This window comes from Chionomys nivalis, chromosome 11, assembly GCF_950005125.1.
Source record: "Chionomys nivalis chromosome 11, mChiNiv1.1, whole genome shotgun sequence".
Taxonomy (NCBI): Eukaryota; Metazoa; Chordata; class Mammalia; order Rodentia; family Cricetidae; genus Chionomys; species Chionomys nivalis.
Window position 1 is genome coordinate 32,453,119 of NC_080096.1, and position 21,280 is coordinate 32,474,398.

The 21,280-nt window shown below is 50.1% G+C and overlaps 2 protein-coding genes across 5 annotated transcripts in view; both read left to right on the plus strand.

Moving 5' to 3' along the window:
• The window catches only part of St3gal3 (ST3 beta-galactoside alpha-2,3-sialyltransferase 3), a 220,504-nt gene extending 212,892 nt beyond the window's left edge, over nt 1–7,612 (plus strand). For all 3 annotated transcript variants that reach the window (XM_057784235.1, XM_057784238.1, XM_057784236.1), the window contains one exon: nt 6,663–7,612. In XM_057784235.1, the coding sequence (XP_057640218.1) occupies nt 6,663–6,752 (90 nt within the window). In that variant the 3' untranslated portion in view covers nt 6,753–7,612. The remainder of the gene's footprint in view (nt 1–6,662) is intronic.
• Nucleotides 7,613–11,744: 4,132 nt separating this feature from the next.
• On the plus strand, nt 11,745–13,180 carry Artn (artemin). 2 transcript variants are annotated; one of them, XM_057785144.1, is made up of 3 exons: nt 11,745–11,878; nt 12,188–12,326; nt 12,420–13,180. In XM_057785144.1, exons 1-3 carry the CDS (start codon nt 11,819–11,821, stop codon nt 12,893–12,895), a joined length of 675 nt encoding a protein of 224 aa, XP_057641127.1. In that variant the 5' UTR covers nt 11,745–11,818; the 3' UTR covers nt 12,896–13,180. The 2 variants fall into 2 exon arrangements, with proteins under 2 accessions (XP_057641127.1, XP_057641128.1); XM_057785145.1 differs by having other exon boundaries at nt 12,188–12,330; nt 12,420–12,774.
• Nucleotides 13,181–21,280: the final 8,100 nt, after the last annotated feature.

A 21,280-nucleotide genomic window follows, 5' to 3' on the forward strand; every position in this document is an offset into this window, starting at 1 on the left:
CCCCCATGTGCACTGAGCCTCTGTACAGGTAGCTCTAGATCTCTAGGCCTCTGCACCCCTCAAGGAGGAACTGTGGGGTGTGGGGGGCAATGAACCCTTGTCATACATCAGCTTCTGCTGCAGCCTCTCACTGAGCCATGTCTGAAGCCTGACAATCAGGAGGATGGGGTGGCTGAGAAAATTGCTCACCCATGGAAGTCCACACTGCAGCCCCCTTTGCTGCTCCGCAGCTTTCTTACCTGTACCTCCCCAGCCCTCACCACAGGGCTCCTGAGCCTTATACTTTGAAAGCTCCTGGCCACCCTCCCTCCTCCAGTGAGAAGTCTGAAGGCACACAGGGGACTTGGAGCACCCCCTTCTGGAACACCCCTTTGTGCTCTTCACTCCCATTCAGCCTTATACTCCATCACCTGACTTCACTTCCCTCAGAGTTACCAGTAAGGTATCTCAGAAAGCTACATCAAATGGAAAGATGTCACGTTTTTTCCTTTTATTTATTATTGTTGGAGGGGTGCGTTGTACCACGATGCATGTGTGGAAGTCAGAAGACGACTTTTTTAGAGTCCGTTCTCTCCTCCCACCGTGGGTTTGGGGAATCAAACTCAGACCATCAGGGCTCGTGAGACAAATGGATCAGTTTTCCTGAGAGCTCAGAACCTTTTTTTTTTTTTTTGGTTTTTCGAGACAGGGTTTCTCTGTAGCTTTGGTGCCTGTCCTGGAACTAGCTCTTGTAGACCAGGCTGGCCTCGAACTCACAGAGATCCACCTGCCTCTGCCTCCCGAGTGCTGGGATTAAAGGCGTGCGCCACCACCGCCCGGCTTCAGAACCTTTTTTATATCGACCACTTCTTCCTGCTTAGGGTCCCGTGATTTCCAGTGTTTCTTTTTCACTCACCCTTCTCTCTCTTTTTCTCATTCCCCTGCTTTGATCTAACTCTTGATAGCATCAGGCTAGGCGTGATGACAAGGTGACACATACATGCCTTTAATCTCTACAGGGAAACGGGCAGGCGGGTCTCTGTGAGTTCTAGGCCAGCCAGGGCTACAGTGAGACCCTGTCTCAGTAGAAGAAACAAAGAAGCAGCTGCATGGCTGGAGAGAAAGGGATCAACAGCTTTATTCCCAGAACACACATAGCATGTACATGCATACAGAAGTAGCATGTGTATGGGCACACACACACAAACACACCCACAGACACACACACACACATACATATTTTAAAAAACTTTTTTTTTTCTGAGATATGGTTTCTCTATGTAGCCCCAGCTGTTCTGGAATTCATTCTCTAGACCAGACTGACCTTGAACTCAGAGATTGGCCTGCCTCTGCCTCCCAAGTGCTGGGATTAAAGGTGTGTGCCACCATGCCCAGCCTAAAAAGCATAAATCTTTTTTAAAAATCTTATTTAAAAGAAACAGAGCTATCAGAGGAGACCCTGCTGAAAATGTGGATTGCAGTCAATGGACAGAAGTCTGATCATGTCCTGCTTCAGCCCACAGGAGGCTCCTAACTTACCTGCATGGAAGGAGGGGTTAGGAGAGAGCACCTAAGTGGGCACTGCTTGGTCTAAGAGCTACATCCAGAACAAACTTTTGTGCCTTCTCTTTCTTTTCCCTTTTCCCCCCAAGATTTAGTTGCAATTACGTGTGTGTGTGTGTGTGTGTGTGTGTGTGTGTGTGTGTGTGAATATACGCACATGAGTGCAAGTTTCCAGCAAGGCCAGAAGAGGGCATCTGATCTCCTAGAGCTGAAGTTACAGGTGGTTGGGAATCACTGACAACCATTGCTGGGAATTGAACTCATGTCCTCTACAGGAGCAGTATGTGTTCTTAACCACCAAGTCATCGCTCCAGCCCCATGCCTACTTTTTCATTAGGAGAGCCAGTGGTCCAGCGTTTTCATAAGCATAAGCCGGTGAAGAGTACGGAACTCCCCGATTCCTCCATGCTTCCTCTCTTGCTCCCCACCCCTGGTGACTCCTGGGAAACAGCATTTAGATACAGCATATGGTCATAAAGTCAGTAACTCTAAAAGATAAGAACTATTTTGATATCACACCTCAAAAAGTTAATAATTTCTTAGTATTGTGGACTGTCCAATTCTCTACTGATGTGTTAACTCTCAGTGACTCCTAGTGGGTGCTCTCGAAACTTCTTCTAGAGGGAGGGGAAGTTGTGGGGTGAACACAGTTTTATGAATGTCTATTTTGTTTGAATCCTCATCCTGCCATTCTTCTGAGCCTTTTTTTGTTGTTGTTGTTTTGCTTTTGCTTTGCTAAGTTCTGTCTGGGGAAATGGCTCAGAGGAAAAGAGCCCCTGGTGCATAAGCATGAGGATCTGAGTTCAAATCCCAAGAAGTCAAGAGTGTCAGAAATCAGACATGGCCCTGTACGTGACTCCCAGGGTTGTCAGGCTTGAGCAGCAAGTGCCTTTGGCAGCCCCAACTGCCTCTTCCGTTCTCCTCTGAAAGTTCTATTCTTTCAGTAGACTGGGGTTCCACACGGTTACATCGGGCAGAGTCTGCAAGCTGTAAGTGTAGCCTAAATGGGAACAAGAGCCCCCTCACCCCCGTCTCACTCCACCCCGCCTCATCTGGAATCTTCAGGGACAGTCTTCACAGCTGACATACTTGCTCTTCGGTATCTAGAGGTCTTCCTAGTATCGTCTCTCTTCATTGTCTCTAGACCCTGGTACAGTGTTCCATCATTTTCCTGGGGCAAAACTGTAAAGAGCTCAAGACTCACCCTTCTGTGCAGTTTGATTCTTTCCCGAGGTAAAAGAGTCACGCAAAGTCTAACCACCCATGGAAAGATAGTTCAACTTCTTCTAGCAGGTTCCTGTTATTCCCTACAAGGGCGCTCTGCCTCATCTCCTCGGTCTCGTCACGTGATTGTCTGCAAATTGCAAACGATGCCCCGCAAGAATTCTCTGCATTCCTCTGTCCTCATCTCCATCTTTTTACTAGAGATGAGGGGGCATGGTGAAAGTCAGAGAGCAGTGAGTGTTTTCCCCATGGCTTATAAACAAATTCTTCTCATTCTCTAGAAATGTTCTGCCCCAGTCCGATGTCGAGTCTCCTTAGCCATAAGTCCCACAAGGATAAAAGCCTTTTTGACGGAGTTCCTCTTGTGAGACAGGACCTTGTATTTGATGTTTCCCTGCGATTTGTAGCACAGATTATGTGTCATCAGCTTGTAACACCCGTCAAATGTGAAAGTTGGTAAGATCAGGATAGGCAGCCAAGGAGTGGTCCATGCTTCATTTCAGAATTTTCAGTTTCTAAGCCAAGGGAGAAATTCTTAAGATTAGTCAAAGTAAATTTGTTTGGAATTTCTGTTTTGTATTCCGAAAACCCGTGGGCTCTAACAAGTTACAAATCTTTATATTTGTGATTGTGCTATTTGTATTAAGTAATGATGAAAATAAAATCTTTAATTCTGGGAGCTGGAGAGATGGCTCAGAGGTTAAGAGCACTGGCGGCTCTTCCAGAGGACCCGGGTTCAATTCCCAGCACCCACACGGTGGTTAACAACTGTCTATAACTTCAGTTCCAGGGCATCCATCAGCCTCATGCTGACATAGATGCAGACAAAGCACAAATACACATGTCTGAGTTAGGGCTTCTACTGCTGTGAAGAGACACCATGACCACCCCACTGCAGCTCTCAGAAAGGAAACCATTTAACTGGGGCTGATTTACAGTTCAGAGGTTCAGTCTATTATCATCATGGTGGGACATGGTGGCATATAGGCAGACATGGTGATGGAGAAAGAGCCGAGAGTTCTACATCTTGATCCAAAGGCACAGGAAGTGAATTTAGTGCCACACTGTGCTTAGCTTGAACATAGGAGACTTCAAAGCCCCCCCACAGTGACACACTTCCTCCAACAAGGCCACACCTACTCCAACAGAGCCACACCTCCTAATAGTGTCCCTCCCTATGGGAGCTATTTTTTTTTAAACCACCACAACAGAATAAGAATAAACAAATCATTTAAAATAAAGCCAGGTGTGGTGGCACACGCCTTTAATCCCAGACTCGGGAGACAGAACTCTGTGAGTTTGAGGCCAGCCTGGTCTACAGAGTTGAAGGACAGCCTAAAATCAAGCGGGTTGGGAATTTAGCTCAGTGGCACTGGGTTGGGTCCTCAACTGGGGGACAGGGATGGGCAGGTGGTGATTGCACATGCCTTTAGTCCCAGCACTCAGGAGATAGAAGCAGGTAGATCTCTGTGAGTTCGAGGCCAGCCTGGTCTACAGAGCCAGTTCCAGGACAGCCAAGGCTACATAGAGAAACCCTGACTTGGAAAACCAAAAAGATAAAAATAAAATCTTTAATCCTAAAAAAGAAGTAGTGAGGCATGGTTGCACAAGTCCCAGAAGGTCACTGGAGTTTTCTGAGCACCGTCTTAGCTCCAGGATCCATGAGAGACCCTGTCAGAGAAAAAGGTAGAGAGTGGTAGACCAGGACATCCTCCTTTCTACAAGCATGTGTGCGCACATGCACACACACACACACACAATTAGAAAAAAATTCAGTCTAATTTCATTGAATAAATATCACGGCATGGAGTGCCTACTGTGTGTCTAACCATCCCTGCCCATAGAAATTCTGGAAAGACGACTGAATCTTCAAACAATGGACACGAGTTGCCTAGCGTTCCGAGACAAGGAGAGCAGCTTTCAGAGGCTCTAGCAGGGTGGAATGATAAAAGCCCAGGCCTCTGTTTCTCCAGGAGTTTGAGGGGACAAATGGTGGAAAGAGGAGGAAGGCCCACCTCAGGCACTGGGCTTTGATTGTGAGGGAGGAAGCCATCACCACTTGGGGATGTGGAGGCTTCAGGGCAGCCAGGTTTGTTGTTCACAGCAGAGGACAACAGGGACCCTGGGCGATGACTCTGAGTTTTAGGTCAGAGATCTGGACGGTTGGAGAGTGTTGTCGGGATCAGACTAAGGGCCGGACAGGCCCTAGTTCTTCTTATCCATTAATAATGGTGTGAGCGCAGACTCGGAGTGACCCAGTGCTGACACGCAGCTGAGGCCAGCTAGGGCCACGCCATGAGGCTAATGACACTCATCCCTTCATTCGTTCAGTCAGGCCCTTTTCCGTCTTTGAGAGGCTTAGTCATCGAAGCTTTTGGGAAAGATTTCTGAGAATCAGAGGGAATCCAATCCCATAAGCCCTGGGAGGTGGTATCATCTCACTTACCAAGGATACAGTTTTAAGTATATAACACTTTTGTTTGTTTTATTTGTTAAGACGGGGGGAGGGGGAATCAAGTATATGGGGAAGTGATGTTAGCCATTGGGTGCCAACCTGGTAGAATGGCCTTGGGAGGTGGGGGCAAAAAGATAGAGGGCTCAAGGCCAGCTTGAGTTATATAGTGAGATATTGCTTCAGACAGTAAAGCAGATGGTATAGTGGTTTGCACCTGTAATCCAGCACATGGGGAGCTGGAGTACAAAGATAATGAGTTTGAGACCAGCCTAGGCTACATACTGAGTTTCAGACCAACCCAAGCTGCTAAGTGAGACTCAGTCTCAAAAATCCAGGCCAGGTAAGATGGCTCAGTGGGCAAAAGCAGTAACCGTACGACCCAAGTTCAATCCCTGTAATCCACAGTAGAAGGAAACCCACTGCCAGATGTCATCATTTGACCTCCTCTTACACACTTTGGACAACAGCAACAAAAAAATTTTTAAAAAAAAGCTGGGCAGTGGTGGCACACACCTTTAATCCCAGCACTCAGGAGGCAGAGGCAGGTGGATCTCTGTGAGTTCGAGGCCAGCCTGGTCTACAGAGTGAGTTCTAAGGTGGGCTCCAAAGCTACACAGAGAAATCCTGTCTCAAAAAAACAAAACAAGAAAACAAACAACAATAACACACCTTGGTATGCCCAGGATCACACTCAAAGGCACACACATCATATACACATGCACACACATAGAGTAAACAATACATTAAAAGAACTTTTTTTTTCTTGACAGGATTCTTCTGTGTAGCCCTGGCTGTCCTGGAACTTGCCCTGTAGACCAGGCTGGCCTCAAACTCAGAGATCCTCCCGCCTCTGCCTCCTAAGTGCTTAAAGGTGTGTGCCACCAACACCAATCATAAATAAATACAATTTTAATATTTAGTTTAGACAAGGATAACATTTTAAAAAGATGAGGCATGCTCCTCAGGCTCCCTGGTTCCTGTGCAAGGAAGGAAGACTTTCATTAGCTGCCTAAGGTCTGGAGAATGGATTGCATCAGAGAAGCAGCCCAAGCCCCTTGCTGTGCGGTCCAGTGACTCACCTCCTTGCCCTCGGGGTGTCTAGAACCTGAGTGCTGCCAAGGAGCTGTGGGCTGCTGTCTGGAGGAATGCGATTCTGAGCACTGAGGGGACTGGGAAGCCAAGACTACTCAAGACTTGGAAGAAGCCAGGGCAGAGTTCCTCTGGGGTGACGATGGGCTGCCAGGCTTGCTTGTTAGGGGAGAGTTGTAGCATTCATTATCGGGTTATTGTGGTCTTGCAGGAAGACAGAACAAACGTGTGCCTGTATATTCCCAGTCACAGGGTCTCAGAGGTTGGTGACTGGAAGAGGGCACCAGTCCTGGGTTAAGCAAGGCTGTGTCTTGCTGCCCACTTCATAACTTCTCCATCTCTCTCCTTCTAGTCCTGGACACACAACATCCAGCGAGAGAAAGAGTTTCTCCGGAAGCTCGTGAAAGCCCGCGTCATCACTGACTTAACCAGCGGCATCTGAGCGGGCCCAACATAGAGGCTCACACTAGGAACAAGCAGCTGCCACCAGTCTTCTGACCCAGAGAAGGACAGTGCCAAGAGGCCCAAGGGCCAGTGAGGCCTTGGCAAGGCAACCAGAGCTGTGCCTGCTGCAGGCCAGCTTCAGAGACCAGCACTCTGCCTCGCAGCCAGGGTCCGTGAAGCCAGAGGGCCAGGAGGCCCCTGGCTGTGGCCAGCAGGCCCAGCATGCAGGAGGTGGGACATTTGGTAGCAAGAGCGCTGCCAGAATCATTTCTCCAATCAGTGTTTGATGTATTATCATTTCGTCAATTTGGGTACAGGGAGGGGAGGGATAATTTATTTTTAAATAAGATGTCACCTTTGGTCCACTTGCTGTGCAGAAAGAGGTCCACTAGAGGGCCCACCAGCCAGTGGTCCTGGTGAACTCCCTGAAGGATGGAAGTGTCAGACCATGCTTCAGGGCCACAGGGAGGTGGGTAGCATCTTCCGTTAGCCATCTCCAGCTCATGACACGCTTTGGCCTTCCTTGGGGAGAAGATGGAGTACTCCCTCTCACCAGCCCCCCAGTGTCCCACAGGGGAACCCCAGAGCCATCCCTTTAAAGCCAACAGGACAGCTCTTGGACAAGAGCAGAGAGAACTCAGGAGGCAAAGCCCAGCCTGAGAGGAATAGCACCTCTCCCTAGCTGTCTCTGATCCGTGGGAGCATGTTCCTTCCTGGACTAGCCAACTGTCAGATGGGCTGGGTTTCTTGATGAGACTCCATGGGTCCTACCCAGGACCGGAGGGGAGTGAGGCTCAAGGACCTTACCCAGGTGGAGGCAGTCCTCCCAGGCAGCCCTCATGGAAGCAATAAAGCTATCCCTGAATCTAGCCTCCTGTTGTTTTCTCTGACTTTGCTGGATGAAACAGAAACATAGGCCTTAACAACAGAACTAAATTCAAGGGTCTTCTCTCTTAACTCACAGACTCCTGGGTCCCTTTCCCTTTCCATTCAGGTGAGGGACCTTTGAGGCCTCCAGTTCAGTGGTTAAGAGTGCTTCTGGCTCTTGCAGAGGACCTAGGTTCAGTTCCCACCACCCACATCCCAGCACTCACAATCACCCATAACTCCATTCCCAGGGGATCTAACACCCTCTTCTGACCTCCGAGGTTCCTGTGGTATACATACACTCAAACACATATATAAAACAAACAAAGACCAGCAGAAGAGGTCCATAGGGTACAGAGAGGCCCACAGACCCCCGCTGCTGTCATGGTCCACTTTGAAATGGACTCCATATTAGCACTCCCCATCTTCTCAACAGAAAGCAGGAAAGCCCCCAGTCCAACCCTGGGCACCTCTGGAAACTTTAAAAGTGACATCCATTTCCCATTTCACCCCCTTAGAACTCTGGAGTCTGACCCATCTTGAAGCGACCCCAAGCAGGTCTGAGAATGCTCAGACGTACGCCCCGACCTGCAACTCTGGTGGTAGCTTCCTGCCACACACTGGCCACTGTGGCAGGAAGTGGGACAGCTGTCCCCTTACCTCTCCTACCTCAACCAATCCCAGCGCCCAGGCATGCCTCGGCCCTCCTACCAGTAAGCCTCACTACAGAGAGACCTGGCCGTCCCAAGAACCATAATGCTCCCACATGGAGCCTTAGCTACATGCCCGTCTGTAGTAGTCCTGGCTGAAAAAACCAATTCAGCGGCCAGATACACGGGAAAAGAGAGCACGCTGTTCAGCGTGCATCTTCCCTCCCATGTGATCCTGTGGAGCCTGGGGAAAGGCCTCCCAGGCAGTAGCAGCAGCACTGTCTCTGCAGTCAGACTTCAGCCTCAAGCTCTGCACAAAACCGCTCTCTTAAAACCTGTGGTTATGAACCCTGGCTGTGTACCAGAGTCACAGGTAAAGGAAACCTGGAAATTTGTACCTGCCCACCTCAGGATTCGGATCTGATCTGGGATGGGGCCCAATGTGGTAAGTTGCTGTTAAAGGTCCACAGGGATGCTGATACATGCATAGCCGGGGTACAGCTAGTCCATCCACATTCCCTGGGTACTCCTCCTTACTCCCAGCATCCAGGTATACATGTATTAGTCAACAAATACCAAATTGCCATCGCTAGCCCAACTGCCTTCACTTAGCTCCTGGCTACAAATTCAGCTACTTTCAAGGGCATTTCCAGCAGGAGAGTCCACAGACGCTTCTAGTTCAACATGCCCAACACTGAATCATACCTGCCCTTCCACACACACACCTGACCCTCCCCCAGGGAGCGTCAGCTCCTAGAGTCCATTCTGTGGTCACCCAAGCCAAAGCTAAAGGTGCACCTTCGTCGGTTTGACCACCTCACTTTGTACAATCAGGTGGGCAAAAGTGGGGTTGGAGATTGCGTCCCTGCAGCTCCTAGTTCCCCACAACCTGCTCAGGATTCATCTTTTTGTCCCCAGCAGCCTGTACCCCCTTTTCTGTCTTCCTTGTCTCAAAACCACACTCCCTGGTGCAGTCATTCAATGAAAGTGACCACACTCAGACCAGGTCATTCGTCCCCACCAACTTCGCAATGAGCTCCAAGCTAGTTAGTAAGACCTTTCCAATCATAGCCATCAAACAGTCCGCAGACACCTGTCAAATTGCTTTATCACATCTCAAAACGCAGTTCAATACTCTGTCACCCTCCGATTCTTCACTCCTGCCCCCCCCCACACACACATACACACAATCATTGCCTTCATTAAGACAGTGTGCATGAATTCTTTTGAGCTCCGAGACCCTGAAACTGAGCGGTGAAACAGACTATCGCTGGACGGTGGGAGCCCAACGCAGAGCCCTGCCGCTCCGAGGCGGCTGAAGCTTCTGAAGGTCCCAGAGCCACCAGTTGACGCTGCAGGGTAGCTAGCCAGCATCCCTGTGGCTGCACGACCCAAGCTGAAACGTTCCTCCAGGCTGCCCCTCCTTCGCCTCCCTCCGTCTCTCTCTCTCTCTTCCGCCCTCGGCCAGGCCTCCCAGTTCCCTACTTTGCGTGTCTACCAACTTCGAATTCCCAGTTTCAGCTCCTCGCTGCCGCCCGCGATCTCTACTCTGCCTCCTGGGGTCTTCTCCCAATATCTAGCCCCCACCTAAGGGGACCTAGCCCAGCTAGTGGGGACCGGATCCAAAGGGTGGAGCGGCCAGGTGAGCCCTGAAAGGTGGGGCGGGGCGGGGGCGCTCGGGGCCCCACCCCGGGATCTGGTGACGCTGGGGCTGGAATTTGACACCGGACGGCGGCGGGCAGGAGGCTGCTGAGGGATGGAGTTGGGCTCGGCCCCCAGATGCGGCCCGCGGGCTCTGCCAGCAACAAGTCCCTCGGGCCGCAGCCTTCGCTTCGACTGGGTCTCGGAGCACTGCACCCGAGGTAAGCCAACCTTCTTGCCCATCCCCTGATGGACGCTCCTAGGGCAGAAAAGGGGCCAGAAAGGTCTTCTTCCTCCCCCTCTCTCAGCCTCTCTCTTATGGGCTCTCAGCGCAGCTCTCTGCCCCTCCCAGTCCCTCCAGTCCCTCCTGTCGCTATTCTGTTGGACTGTGTTAGCCCTCCTGGCTGGCTGTAATATGAGGCTCCTGCTGCCGCCACAGGGCACAGACCGGCTGCCAAGGCCCCACTTTTGGCTAAAAGAGGCGCTGCCAGGTGCACAACTCTGAGCATGATCTATTTGAGCTTCGGGGGAAAGCCCAGCACTTGTCCCAGGAAAGGTACCTAGAAGGACCCCCTTGGTGAGTATAGGGCTGGTGGATAGGGTTGGCAAGGGCTGGAGGACCAAATATCCCAGATGGTAAGGAAGGAGACTGGTCTGAGCTGCCCTCGAGGGACTTGCTCCTGGGCTCCCTCTAGCGCAGATACCCCTAAGGCTGCCTTGTTTGACTTTCCCATCTGGGAAAATAGTCACTAGCCTGGTCTCTAGGGATCTGAGTCTAGTTAGCCAACAGGTATACAACTAGTCCTGGAGGACCACTTCCTGGATAAAGGCCTGGAAGGTATGTGTCGTGTGGTCAGCCCCATGTATTCTGTGTGCTAGCAGAAGGATGGAAGATAACATCTGGGACCCATGAGGAGACTAGCTAATGAGGACTCATAAAGGTCCTGGGGCCCCAGGGGGTCGGCTCACAAAGACGTGCTGTTCAGTAAAGCCGCCTAGGGTCAGGAAGGATAGTTCATGGGGGAAACTCGTAGGAGCAAGGCTAAGAAGCCATGCACAGAAGGCTGATGGCCCAGATGGCTAGCTCTCAGAGTGGTCCAGTCCTCTGAGACCAGGCTGATATGGAGGGCTGGCTGGTCCTCCTGGGAATGGCTTAGAACTGAACATGCAGAGGATGTGGAAAAGCACCCCCCTCCCCTTGCCCCTTTAGTCCGTAGGCTTGGCAAACTCTGCCCCCTGGTGGCCACAGGAAACCATGGTCCAGGCACTGTTTTCAGAAGGCCCATCACTCCCCCCAGATAACAGGCAGGCTCTTGGGCGGACATCTGTGGGTCTAAGAGAGAACTCAGGTGACTCTGGGTCCAGAACAGAGATTGCAGGAGGCCTAGGCTCCCAGTCAACAGACTACACAGAGTGACCAACCGGTTGGCACTCTAATTCTCCAGAGCTCTGCTTCCTCCCTGGGTGTTTGCAGAGAATGCAGAGTGTGGAGCTAAGGGTGTCCAGTTACTGCTTTCCCCAGCTACTCTGGTACCTTCCGCCCTGAAGTACAGCACAGAAGGGTCCTAGAAGACAGGACCACAGCTGTGTGAGTCTCCCCCTTAGACAATCTCTGAGCTCAGCCCAGCCTCGTTTGCCAATCTGGAAAAGGGAGCCATGGAACTTGTGGAACCGTGAAGAAGCAAATCCTGCAAAGCACCAAACGCATCTCCGCATCTCCGAGCCGCTACTGCTTCTGGGCTGCCTCTAGTTACCTAAGCTCCGGGGTAGTTTTGAGATACTGAAGTGGATACTGAGCTAACACCCCAAAAGATAACTAACCCCTCCTTCAATTTGCAGCTGTCTCTAAAAGAAGGTGGGGAAACAGGCCCACGAAGGCTGATGGGAGCTCCTGGTGTTGACAGAGATGGAACTGGGACTTGGAGACGCTACTGCATTGCCCCGCTGCCTCCGGCCTAGGTGGCAGGTGAGCCATTCCCTGGCATTTCCCAGCTCACTTGGGAAAAAGAGAGTAGAATATAGCTGGGCAGGGGGTCAGTTATTAAAGGGAAAATACCAAGAGGGAGGAGCCAGCCATAGGAGGAAAGGAACAGGATTTCTCTGGATGGTTAGTGCCTTCAGGTGATTCCTCCCCTGGGATCCCAGAAGCAGCCAAATTCCTATTAAACATAAGCCCTTCCTTACACAACTGGAGCGGTCTTTGATCTGGGCTACAGACAAGACAGCCCTCCAGAGTGCCCTGTTCTTCCCTGAGTCTCCTCTTTTCTCTGTGCAGCCAGCTTTGTGGCCAACCCTAGCTGTTCTTGCCCTACTGAGCAGCGTCACAGAGGCCTCCCTGGACCCCATGTCCCTCAGCCCCTCCGCTCGCGATGGTCCCTCGCCGGTCCTGGCGCCCCCCACCGGCCACCTGCCTGGTAGGTGAGAGCGCGACTGGGTGGGACAGGGACGAGGCTAGTCCTAGACCCTCCCCCACCCCCACCTCTGAAAGTGACTCAGTCTCATTCCAGGGGGACGTACTGCGCATTTGTGCAGCGAAAGAGCCCTGCTACCACCGCCACAGTCTCCCCAGCCCGCACCCCCGCCGCCAGGTCCCGCGCTCCAATCTCCTCCCGCTGCGCTCCGCGGGGTACGCGCCGCGCGTGCAGAGACCCGGAGCAGCCGCGCGCGGGCCACGGATGCGCGCGGCTGCCGCCTGCGCTCGCAGCTGGTGCCGGTGAGCGCGCTCGGCCTGGGCCACAGCTCCGACGAGCTGGTACGTTTCCGCTTCTGCAGCGGCTCATGTCGCCGAGCACGCTCCCCACACGACCTCAGCTTGGCTAGCTTATTGGGCGCCGGGGCCCTGCGATCGCCCCCTGGGTCCCGGCCAATCAGCCAGCCCTGTTGCCGGCCCACTCGCTATGAGGCCGTCTCCTTCATGGACGTGAACAGCACCTGGAGGACCGTGGACCATCTCTCGGCCACTGCCTGCGGCTGTCTGGGCTGAGGATGCTCTCCAAGCCTTTGCACACTGAACCCTTGTGTCGCCCTGCCTGGAACAGCCCCACCCGGCCTCGCTAGCCAGGAACCTCAGTCGGAAAAGGAGGCTGTAGAGCTCAGGCCCCAGGCCGGTGAGTGACATACATCGAGCCAGAATAGATGACCTAACTAACCACTGACCAACAGCACCAAGGTGCTCATGGATCCCAGCTCTACAGACACCAGAAACCTCAGCTATGGAGAACTCCTCTGGGAGAATTCAGAAATGGCCCCAGGTCCTGGGGAATGAATTTTGAGGCGATACATTGTAGTCGCGTTGCTGGAAGAGCCTGTGCTGAAGCCAGCCATTGTTCACTTGTGGAAGCCGAAGCCCTATTTATTGTTTCTAAATTATTTATTTACTTTGCTGGTTTGTCAGATCTTTTCCTGGACACGGGGGATGGGTAGAAGAGGCTGGATGAAGATGTGCCCCCGTCTCTCCACTTCCATAGTTCACACTGACTCGGCCATCACAGTGTTGACCTGGATCACCCACTGCTTTCCCCTTTGGGTGGCTCTGAGATGGGAGGCACAGCTGGGTGACGAAGATGCACAGTCCTCCTCACTTGGGGCCTGGGTTACCTGTGAGAAAATAAACTATATAGCCTTTGTGAAGAAAGGCTGCCTTGTGACCGTTGAGGCTTTGTCCCACTCCATGTCGGTGTCTTACCATGCAAGGACCTGTCTCAAAGACTCCTTGACAGGCACACATGCTGCTTCTACTGACAGGTAGTCAAGCCCTGAAGGAGCCCAGGGCGAGAGAACATCTGAAGAGCTAAGGATGGGAGGAGGGAACCGGGGTGCTTGTTCCTGGGAGGGAAGCACAGAGCCTCCTGAAGATAGAAAGGCAGGAAAGCCCTGAGGGTCTCAGCAGAGCGTGAATTTGGGGTGATGAACAAGCGTATTCATTTATTCGTCCAGTAAACATCGGCAGTGAAAGGTCAGCTCCTAGGCAGGCACTGAGAATGCAGAAGTCGGGCTGCAGATGTCCTTCAGGTGTACTTGAAGCCCTTGATTTGGTGTCCAGCACCACATAAGCAGGGAGTAGTGGCACATGCCTGTAATACCAGCGCTCAAGGATCAAACAGTCAAAGGCATCCTCAGCTGCATATGTGTTCCAGGCTAGCCTGGGCTACATGACAGTCTGTCTCAAAAAGGAAAAAAAAAAGAGAGACGTGAAAGGAACATAATCTCTGACCTTAAACTCTACCCAGGACAGACAGACAATAAACAAGCAATGACATTAATCATTTAAGGTCAGTATGGCTAATAGTATGAAAAACAACTGGAAGCTAAGAGGGACACATTTTCTCCTGGAAAGGAAGTCAGTATTGTCCCTGGCCTTTCATGCTGTCCTCAGGTCATCTCCTAAAGGCCAACGCAATCATCCGAGCTTTTCTGTGTAGCTTTTGAAACTGTTTTAAATCAGGTGTGATGGTGCACACCTGTAATCCAGCACCTAAGGAATGGAGGCAGGAGGATAAACTCGCGGTCACCCTCAGCCCATCATGGGCTACGTGAAACCCTGTGTGAAAGAGAAAAGGAAAGGAGGAAGGAAGGAAAAACTCTTTCCCTAGTCCTAGGCATTTATATTGAAGAGGCCAGTGTGATTTTTCTTCTTTAAAACAAGACAGGATATGTTCTATTTTTGTGTGGATAGGCATGCGTGTATGTGTGAAGGTCAGAAGTCGTCAACCTGTGTCTTCCTTCCTCAGCTGCTTTCTGCCTTAACTTTTGAGACGTAGTCTCTCTTTGAACCCTAAGCTGGCCAATTTGGCTAAAATAAAGAGCCAGAAAGCCCAGAGGTCGTCCTGTTCCTACCTCCCCAGCTCTGGAATTACAGACATGTAATTTTTTTTAAAAAAAAATGTCATTGCAGCCGGGCGATGGTGGTGCACGCCTTTAATCCCAGCACTCGGGAGGCAGAGGCAGGCGGATCTCTGTGAGTTCGAGACCAGCCTGGTCTACAGAGCTAGTTCCAGGACAGGCTCCAAAGCCACAGAGAAACCCTGTCTCGAAAAACCAAAAAAAAAAAAAAAAAAAAAAAAAAAAAGTCATTGCATTTTATCTTTTCTGTGTATATGTGTGGATGAATGTGCACACGTTTAGAGGGCAGGGAAGAACTTATGGGAGTCAGCTCGCTCCTTCTACTGGGGGGATCATGGGGATCAACTCGGGAAATAACCAGGCTAGCTAAAAGATAAAATAATTATATTTTTATTTATTATAAGGGAAAAACTCACAAAACAGGAACAAGAAGTCCAAGCTCAGCTGTGCTGCGAGAGAATGAGAGAGAGAGAGAGAGAGAGAGAGAGAGAGAGAGAGAGAGAGAGAGAGAGCGCGCGTGCGCGCGAGCACACCTGGGCCGCCAGCTGATTTTCTTCAGGTCCCAGAAAGCCACACCCTAACTTGATCCCACCTCTTTTTTTTTTTTTTTTTTTTTTTTTTTGGTTTTTCGAGACAGGGTTTCTCTGTGGTTTTGGAGCCTGTCCTGGAACTAGCTCTTGTAGACCAGGCTGGTCTCGAACTCACAGAGATCCGCCTGCCTCTGCCTCCCGAGTGCTGGGATTAAAGGCGTGCGCCACCACCGCCCGGCTTGATCCCACCTCTTAAAGATAATTGGTTGACAAAGATTCCCCATCAGGGATCAAACTAAGATCATCAGGCTTGGTGGCAGGTACCTTTACCCATGGAGCCAACTTGTTCAGCCTCAGCAATGAGCTTTAACTTAGGTACTGAGGAACAAATTCAGGCCCTCACTCCTCATGTTTGTGCCAAAGCACTGTATCAGCTGACCAGCTCCCGGACCTCCAAGATGGGGACATCCGGAAAAGATGCCAGGTCTGAGGGATTATGTTACAACGCAGGAGTTGTTGGGAGGCAGAGACATGCTTGTCTGAAGCAGAGCAGGCCAACCTGGGTAGAAGAGATTGTAAGAGCTGTTGGCACTGCGGCTGCAGCCAGCTGTATATGAGAGCTACAGGCAGGATCAGGTTGAAGGTAGAATCCCAGCTGTTTAACAATGTCTGCAGAGTCCTTCGCATCCGCCTGCAAACCTGCCGGCTTTGCCACAGGAGCCCTTCGCCCAGACTGCCAAGAAGCAGCCAGAGTTTAGAGGGCTGGGTCTGTTTTGGGTCCTGAGGCAATCCAGGCCTGTGCTCTCTCTGCGGTCTCTGCCACAGTTCTAGATGCTCTCCAAACTGGGGGTTTTGCACCCACAGACATGCCCTTAGCCCCTTTCCTCACTGATTGAAATTCCTCAGTTTACACACACACACACACACACACACATTCCCCAAAATAAAGAGCAACAGCGACTTATCATTCACAAGGGGCTGGCTGAAGAGCTTGGGAACATTCCGCCAGTTCTAAGAGGATTTGGGTTAGGGAGAACCCTACTAACGAGACTTGGAGCCTAGTGCCTAAAGCCTTCGGTGGGCACCGCTACTCTGGGTCATTCACGAAATACTCACAGTGACAGAGCCAGATCTCAGCCCAAGCCAAGCACTAGCTCTGTTGCTTTGGGGGAGGGGGATATTTGTTTCTTTTTTGAGCTAAGTTCTTACTCTACCTCAATCTTGCTTCATTCATACTTGTAGCAGTCCTCCTGCCTCAGCCTCCCAAGGGTAACAGGCATGATCAGCCATGCTTGGCTAAGCGCTACCTCTTGATATGCTCCAAGCTGCCAATCCTTGAGGGAATAGGGTCCACCTCCAGCTTGAAGCTGTGTTCTGCTTACTGGCTAACATCCTCTCCGAGACAGATTCATTCCCACAAAAAAAAAAAAAAAAATTAGCATTCCTTTCCAAGTCCAGCTGCCAAGTCATTCTTGAAAATGATGCTTTCTCTTCAAAGAAACGAACTGCAGGGCTGCACCTGATTTATTACTAGCTAGGCGAGGTAACCAGTCATATGACCAGCCTAGGCAGCACACTGGGACTTCTGGAGAGGTGCATTCTGATTCTGGTCTCTCTTTTACATTTATAGCACTGTACTTCCCATTGAATGGTCTTCCTGGAACCTGCTAGCAACGTCTCCTCTGAAAGCGTACAGATCAGAAAATTACAAGTAGCTTTGACATATTTTTCTACCCCTAGGGAACACCTCAAACCTTCCTCTAGGGTCATTTCCTCTGGAATGCATGGTTCTACCCCCCACACCCAACACACACAGTTACCTGCTCTGGCAGACAGCCCTTGCCAGTGACTCTCAGCGAAGGAGCCGTAACTTATCCCCGGCCATAGATCCCTGTGGTGTAGTGTCTGGGGACTGACTGGGGTCTCGTCTTGAAAAGGAGAAGGTGGAAAGAAAGTTGAGAAAAAAGGTTTAAGAGACTGAGTCCCACGATTGTACCTTTGTTGTTCTTAGAAGGGTCCCGACCTTCTTTGGAAGCGGAGCCTTCTAAGAAGACCCTGTGAAAGCTATGGGCTGTCTCCCACACCAATGCTGAAAAGGTGACTGATACATAAATCCGGTCAGGACATGTAAGGGGGGCAGGGGACACCTTCTGAAGCTCATTTAGAGGTCCCAGGGAGTCCTTGGTCCCCAAGTGATGCCCTATTCTAGGTCCCTCCTGTAGCTGGATTGCTCGCTGTGACTGTTCTGAGGCTCCAATATCAGGACTTAGTCAATTATTTATAATCCACGCCCCACTTCAACCTTCCTGTTTCACGTCTCCTCCTCTGTAGTTACACTGACTTGGATAGAATCACGTTATAAAAAGATCTTTTTATAGGGTATAGGGGTGGGGATGTCTGCTCTGACTTCTCTTCAAGAGACTTTCCCGAGGTCTCAGGGATCTCAATGGGCACTTCCTGGAAAACTTACCTTGACCAGATCCCATCTCCTCCTCTCTCCTTCCCCTACTCTGGCTGCTCTTTCTGACCATGTTTGCATCCCCCTTCCTCTCTCTGCGTTTCTATGGCCCTAGGGCTCTGAAACTGAACCCACCGCCCCTCCCCCAGCATTATACACACTCAGGGTACAGTCCCCACCTCCATGCTCACATTGTATCTTCATCCTCAACCCTTCTGAGCCCTGAGCCTATGATCTAATGATGATTCATTGTTCAAGCTTCGCAAACCTCCTTGATGTCTTCAGCTCCGCTCTCCATCCTTGGCCACCCTCCATGCTTCACACGGATAACCTTCCCTTCTTCCAGTTTCCCCACTGCGGTAGCCCCTCCTCAGCAACCTCTACCTGAGGGCACAGGACAGAAACTCAGGCAACATCCTTGACCTCTTGAGCTTATCCACTGGCCCTAGAACAATTGCTGCTTCTGTTGACGGCTCACTTAAAACTAGAGGCTAAACTATTGCTGAAGACACCTTGCATTCTGGCATAGGACATGGAGGAAGAAAGGTTCCTCCCTGGTTAGTACCAACAATTCTGTGAAGGTTGCTGGAAGAGAATTATCATCAACAGTCTTCCTTAGTTGTGAGCCCTGCATGCTGCACTACTGACCTGCCAGGCAAGATGTACCCACTGGTGAAATAGTGGCAAACTTGGTATGGGGGTAACCACTTACTTCCTGATTAAACCTGAGGTCCACTGCACAAGGGAGAATTCATATCTGGTATTGTAAATCCTAGTGAAAAATTCATGACCAGAAAGTCATGGGCCCTAAAGGAGAAGCCACGTCTGTTTGTTCTTTTACTAAATTGACATGATGTGTCCAGCAAATTGCCTTCTAAGTAACTATATTTATGCCCCTGGATTAGTACTGCTGTTGGTTTTGGTCAGAGAAGCTTCTGGGCGGCAGTAACTGCAGGGACTTACAATGGGTGAGTGATGAGTATAAGTGATTGTTGGAAGCTCAGCCGTAAGTAGGTCATCTGCATCACACCCTCCAAAGCTCGGGGAACTAGCAGAAAAGGGGGAGCAAAGGATGTAAGTCAGCAGCTACGATTATCTGCACAAGACTGAGTCCATCAATATCCTGTCATAGATCACGAAGGAGCTCATGCGGTTCCATGTCCCTGTGAGGATCTTTAAACAGTAATGATTGGTTTGTGGGGGAGGGAGAGACATGTTCTTCAGTGATAAGGTGTCCATGCTCCTGGAACTAACCCTACCAGAATACAGTGGGACAGACAGACAGACAGACAGACATACACACACCAATACACTATGAAAATAGAAAGGGGATTAGTTGGGAAAAGAAAGGATATCAGTGGGAGGAGGAGAAGAGAGATGAATATGATTAAAATAGATTATTTATAAAATATGAATGTATGTAAATGTCACAATGAAGTCCATTATATATAACTGATATATGCTAATAAAACACATTTTTCTTTTATTTTTACTTACTTTTGTTTCTTGAGTCAGGGCCTCTCTACATAACTCTGGCTGTCCTGGAAATTACTATGTAGAACAGGCTGGCCTCAGGTTAAGAGAGATCCACCTGCTTCTGCCTCCTGACAGCTGGGATTAAAGGTATATGCCATCACATCCAGCCTAAAACTTTTTTTTTAAGTTTAACTACATTAAACTCAATTTTGGCTTTCTGCACAGCTTCTCTCTCCTTACTGATTTGACTTCTTCCCAACACAGAGTCTTCCAGCAGTGGCACAGTCAGGGAAGTATGAGATAGCCTAGCATACCATCAGGAGGATCAGGCATCTTGTAAACCTGGGGAGAATACAGATTAAGACAAGGGCTGGAGATACCTCACAAAGTTTTAAATGGTATACCACCGACCTTGTCCCCTGGGACCACCGAAGGGTTTCCAGTGGCTTCAATTAAGGTGTGTGTCCTGCTTGACTTTTGTCAATTTGACATTTGTGTCTACGTTTACCTTGACAAATCTGGGAAAGGAGACTCCGTTGAGAGACTGCCTCCATCAAATTGTCCTGTGGCCATGTCTGTGGGGCATTTTCTTAACTAATGACTGATGTGGGTGGTACCACCCCAGGGCAAGTGATCCTGGCCTGCATTAGCAGAGAGCGAACTTTGGAAATTGAATCTGGAAGCAGCGTTCTTCTGTGGTTTCTTCTTCAGTTTCTGCCTCTAGCTTCCTGCTCCCTCCCTCCCTCCCTCTCTCCCTCCCTCTGTAGGAGGCCTCACCCTCCCTCTACAGTGGACTATGATCAGAATGTATAAACCATGGTGTTTGACATAGCAACAGTAAAGTAAAACTGAGACAGTATCCTTCTGATGGATTATTACCAAAAGCGAACCGAGACAGTATCCTTCTGATAGGATTATTGACTGTGTAACATAATGGGAATGTTAAGGGGGAATCAGGAGCTTCTTTTTTGAGTTTTTACTCTCATTGATAAATTATGGGCTGGAGAAATAGCTCAGAGGTTAAGAGCATTGACTGCTCTTCCAAGGGTCCTGAGTTCAATTCCCAGAAACCACATGTTGGCTCACAACTGTCTATAATGAGATCCCATGGCCTCTTCTAACATTGTATATGTAATAAATAAATAAATAAATAAATAAATAAATAAATCTTTTTGGGTTTTCGAGACAGGGTTTCTTTGTGTAACATCTTTGGCTGTCCTGGAATTCACTCTATAGACCAGGTTGGCCTTGAACTCACAGAGAGAGATTCGCCTGCCTCTGCCTCCTGAGTGCTGGGATTAAAGGTGTGCGCCACTACAGCCCAGCCTTAAGAAAATAATTTTAAAACAGACACAGAAGGAAGCTTGGGGCCTTTTTCACTAGAGTCGGAGAGAATAGCAGTGGGAGAGAAGCTGACGATCTTGACCACTGCTGGGAGGAAGGAGCTGAAGAGGAGCCCAAGTTCTGCCTTTTGAGTTAGGCAAGAAGTTAGGCAAGCAGCCAAAGCAAGGCCGGGTGTCTTCAGAGAAACAGTGAGGAAGTCCAGAGCCTCAGAGACAGCATGCTTAGGCTTTTGGCCGGTATCTGAAAACGAGACACACAAGGAGTTAGACTTTCAGAGTCTAACTCAAACCGGCCAGCTGAGCAGGCACGTCCACAGAAAGATGACCGAGACAATTCCTCAGCTGAGTCTCCTTTCTCAGATGCATCTAGGTAAACCTGGGCACAAATGCCATATTGACAAGATCTACAAGCCGCTGCTGTGAGAGAAGCTTCCTGGGGGGCTCAGGACCTTATCCCATTAAGGAGTAATTATTCCTCCCACCCTCTCTTTAGCTTGTCTTCAGGTGAATCAGCTTTCCTCAAGGGCAGTCTCCTAGCCAGCTGACTGACAGGTCCAATTAGATCAACTTTCTGAAAGTTCCGCTTATTTATTCATTCATTATGTGTCTGTGTTGGGGGGCAAATGTACACACATGGAGAGCCAAGGAAAGGTTTTTGGGATCAGTTATTTTATTCCACTATGTGGATTCCCAGGACTGAACTCAAATCCTCAGATTTG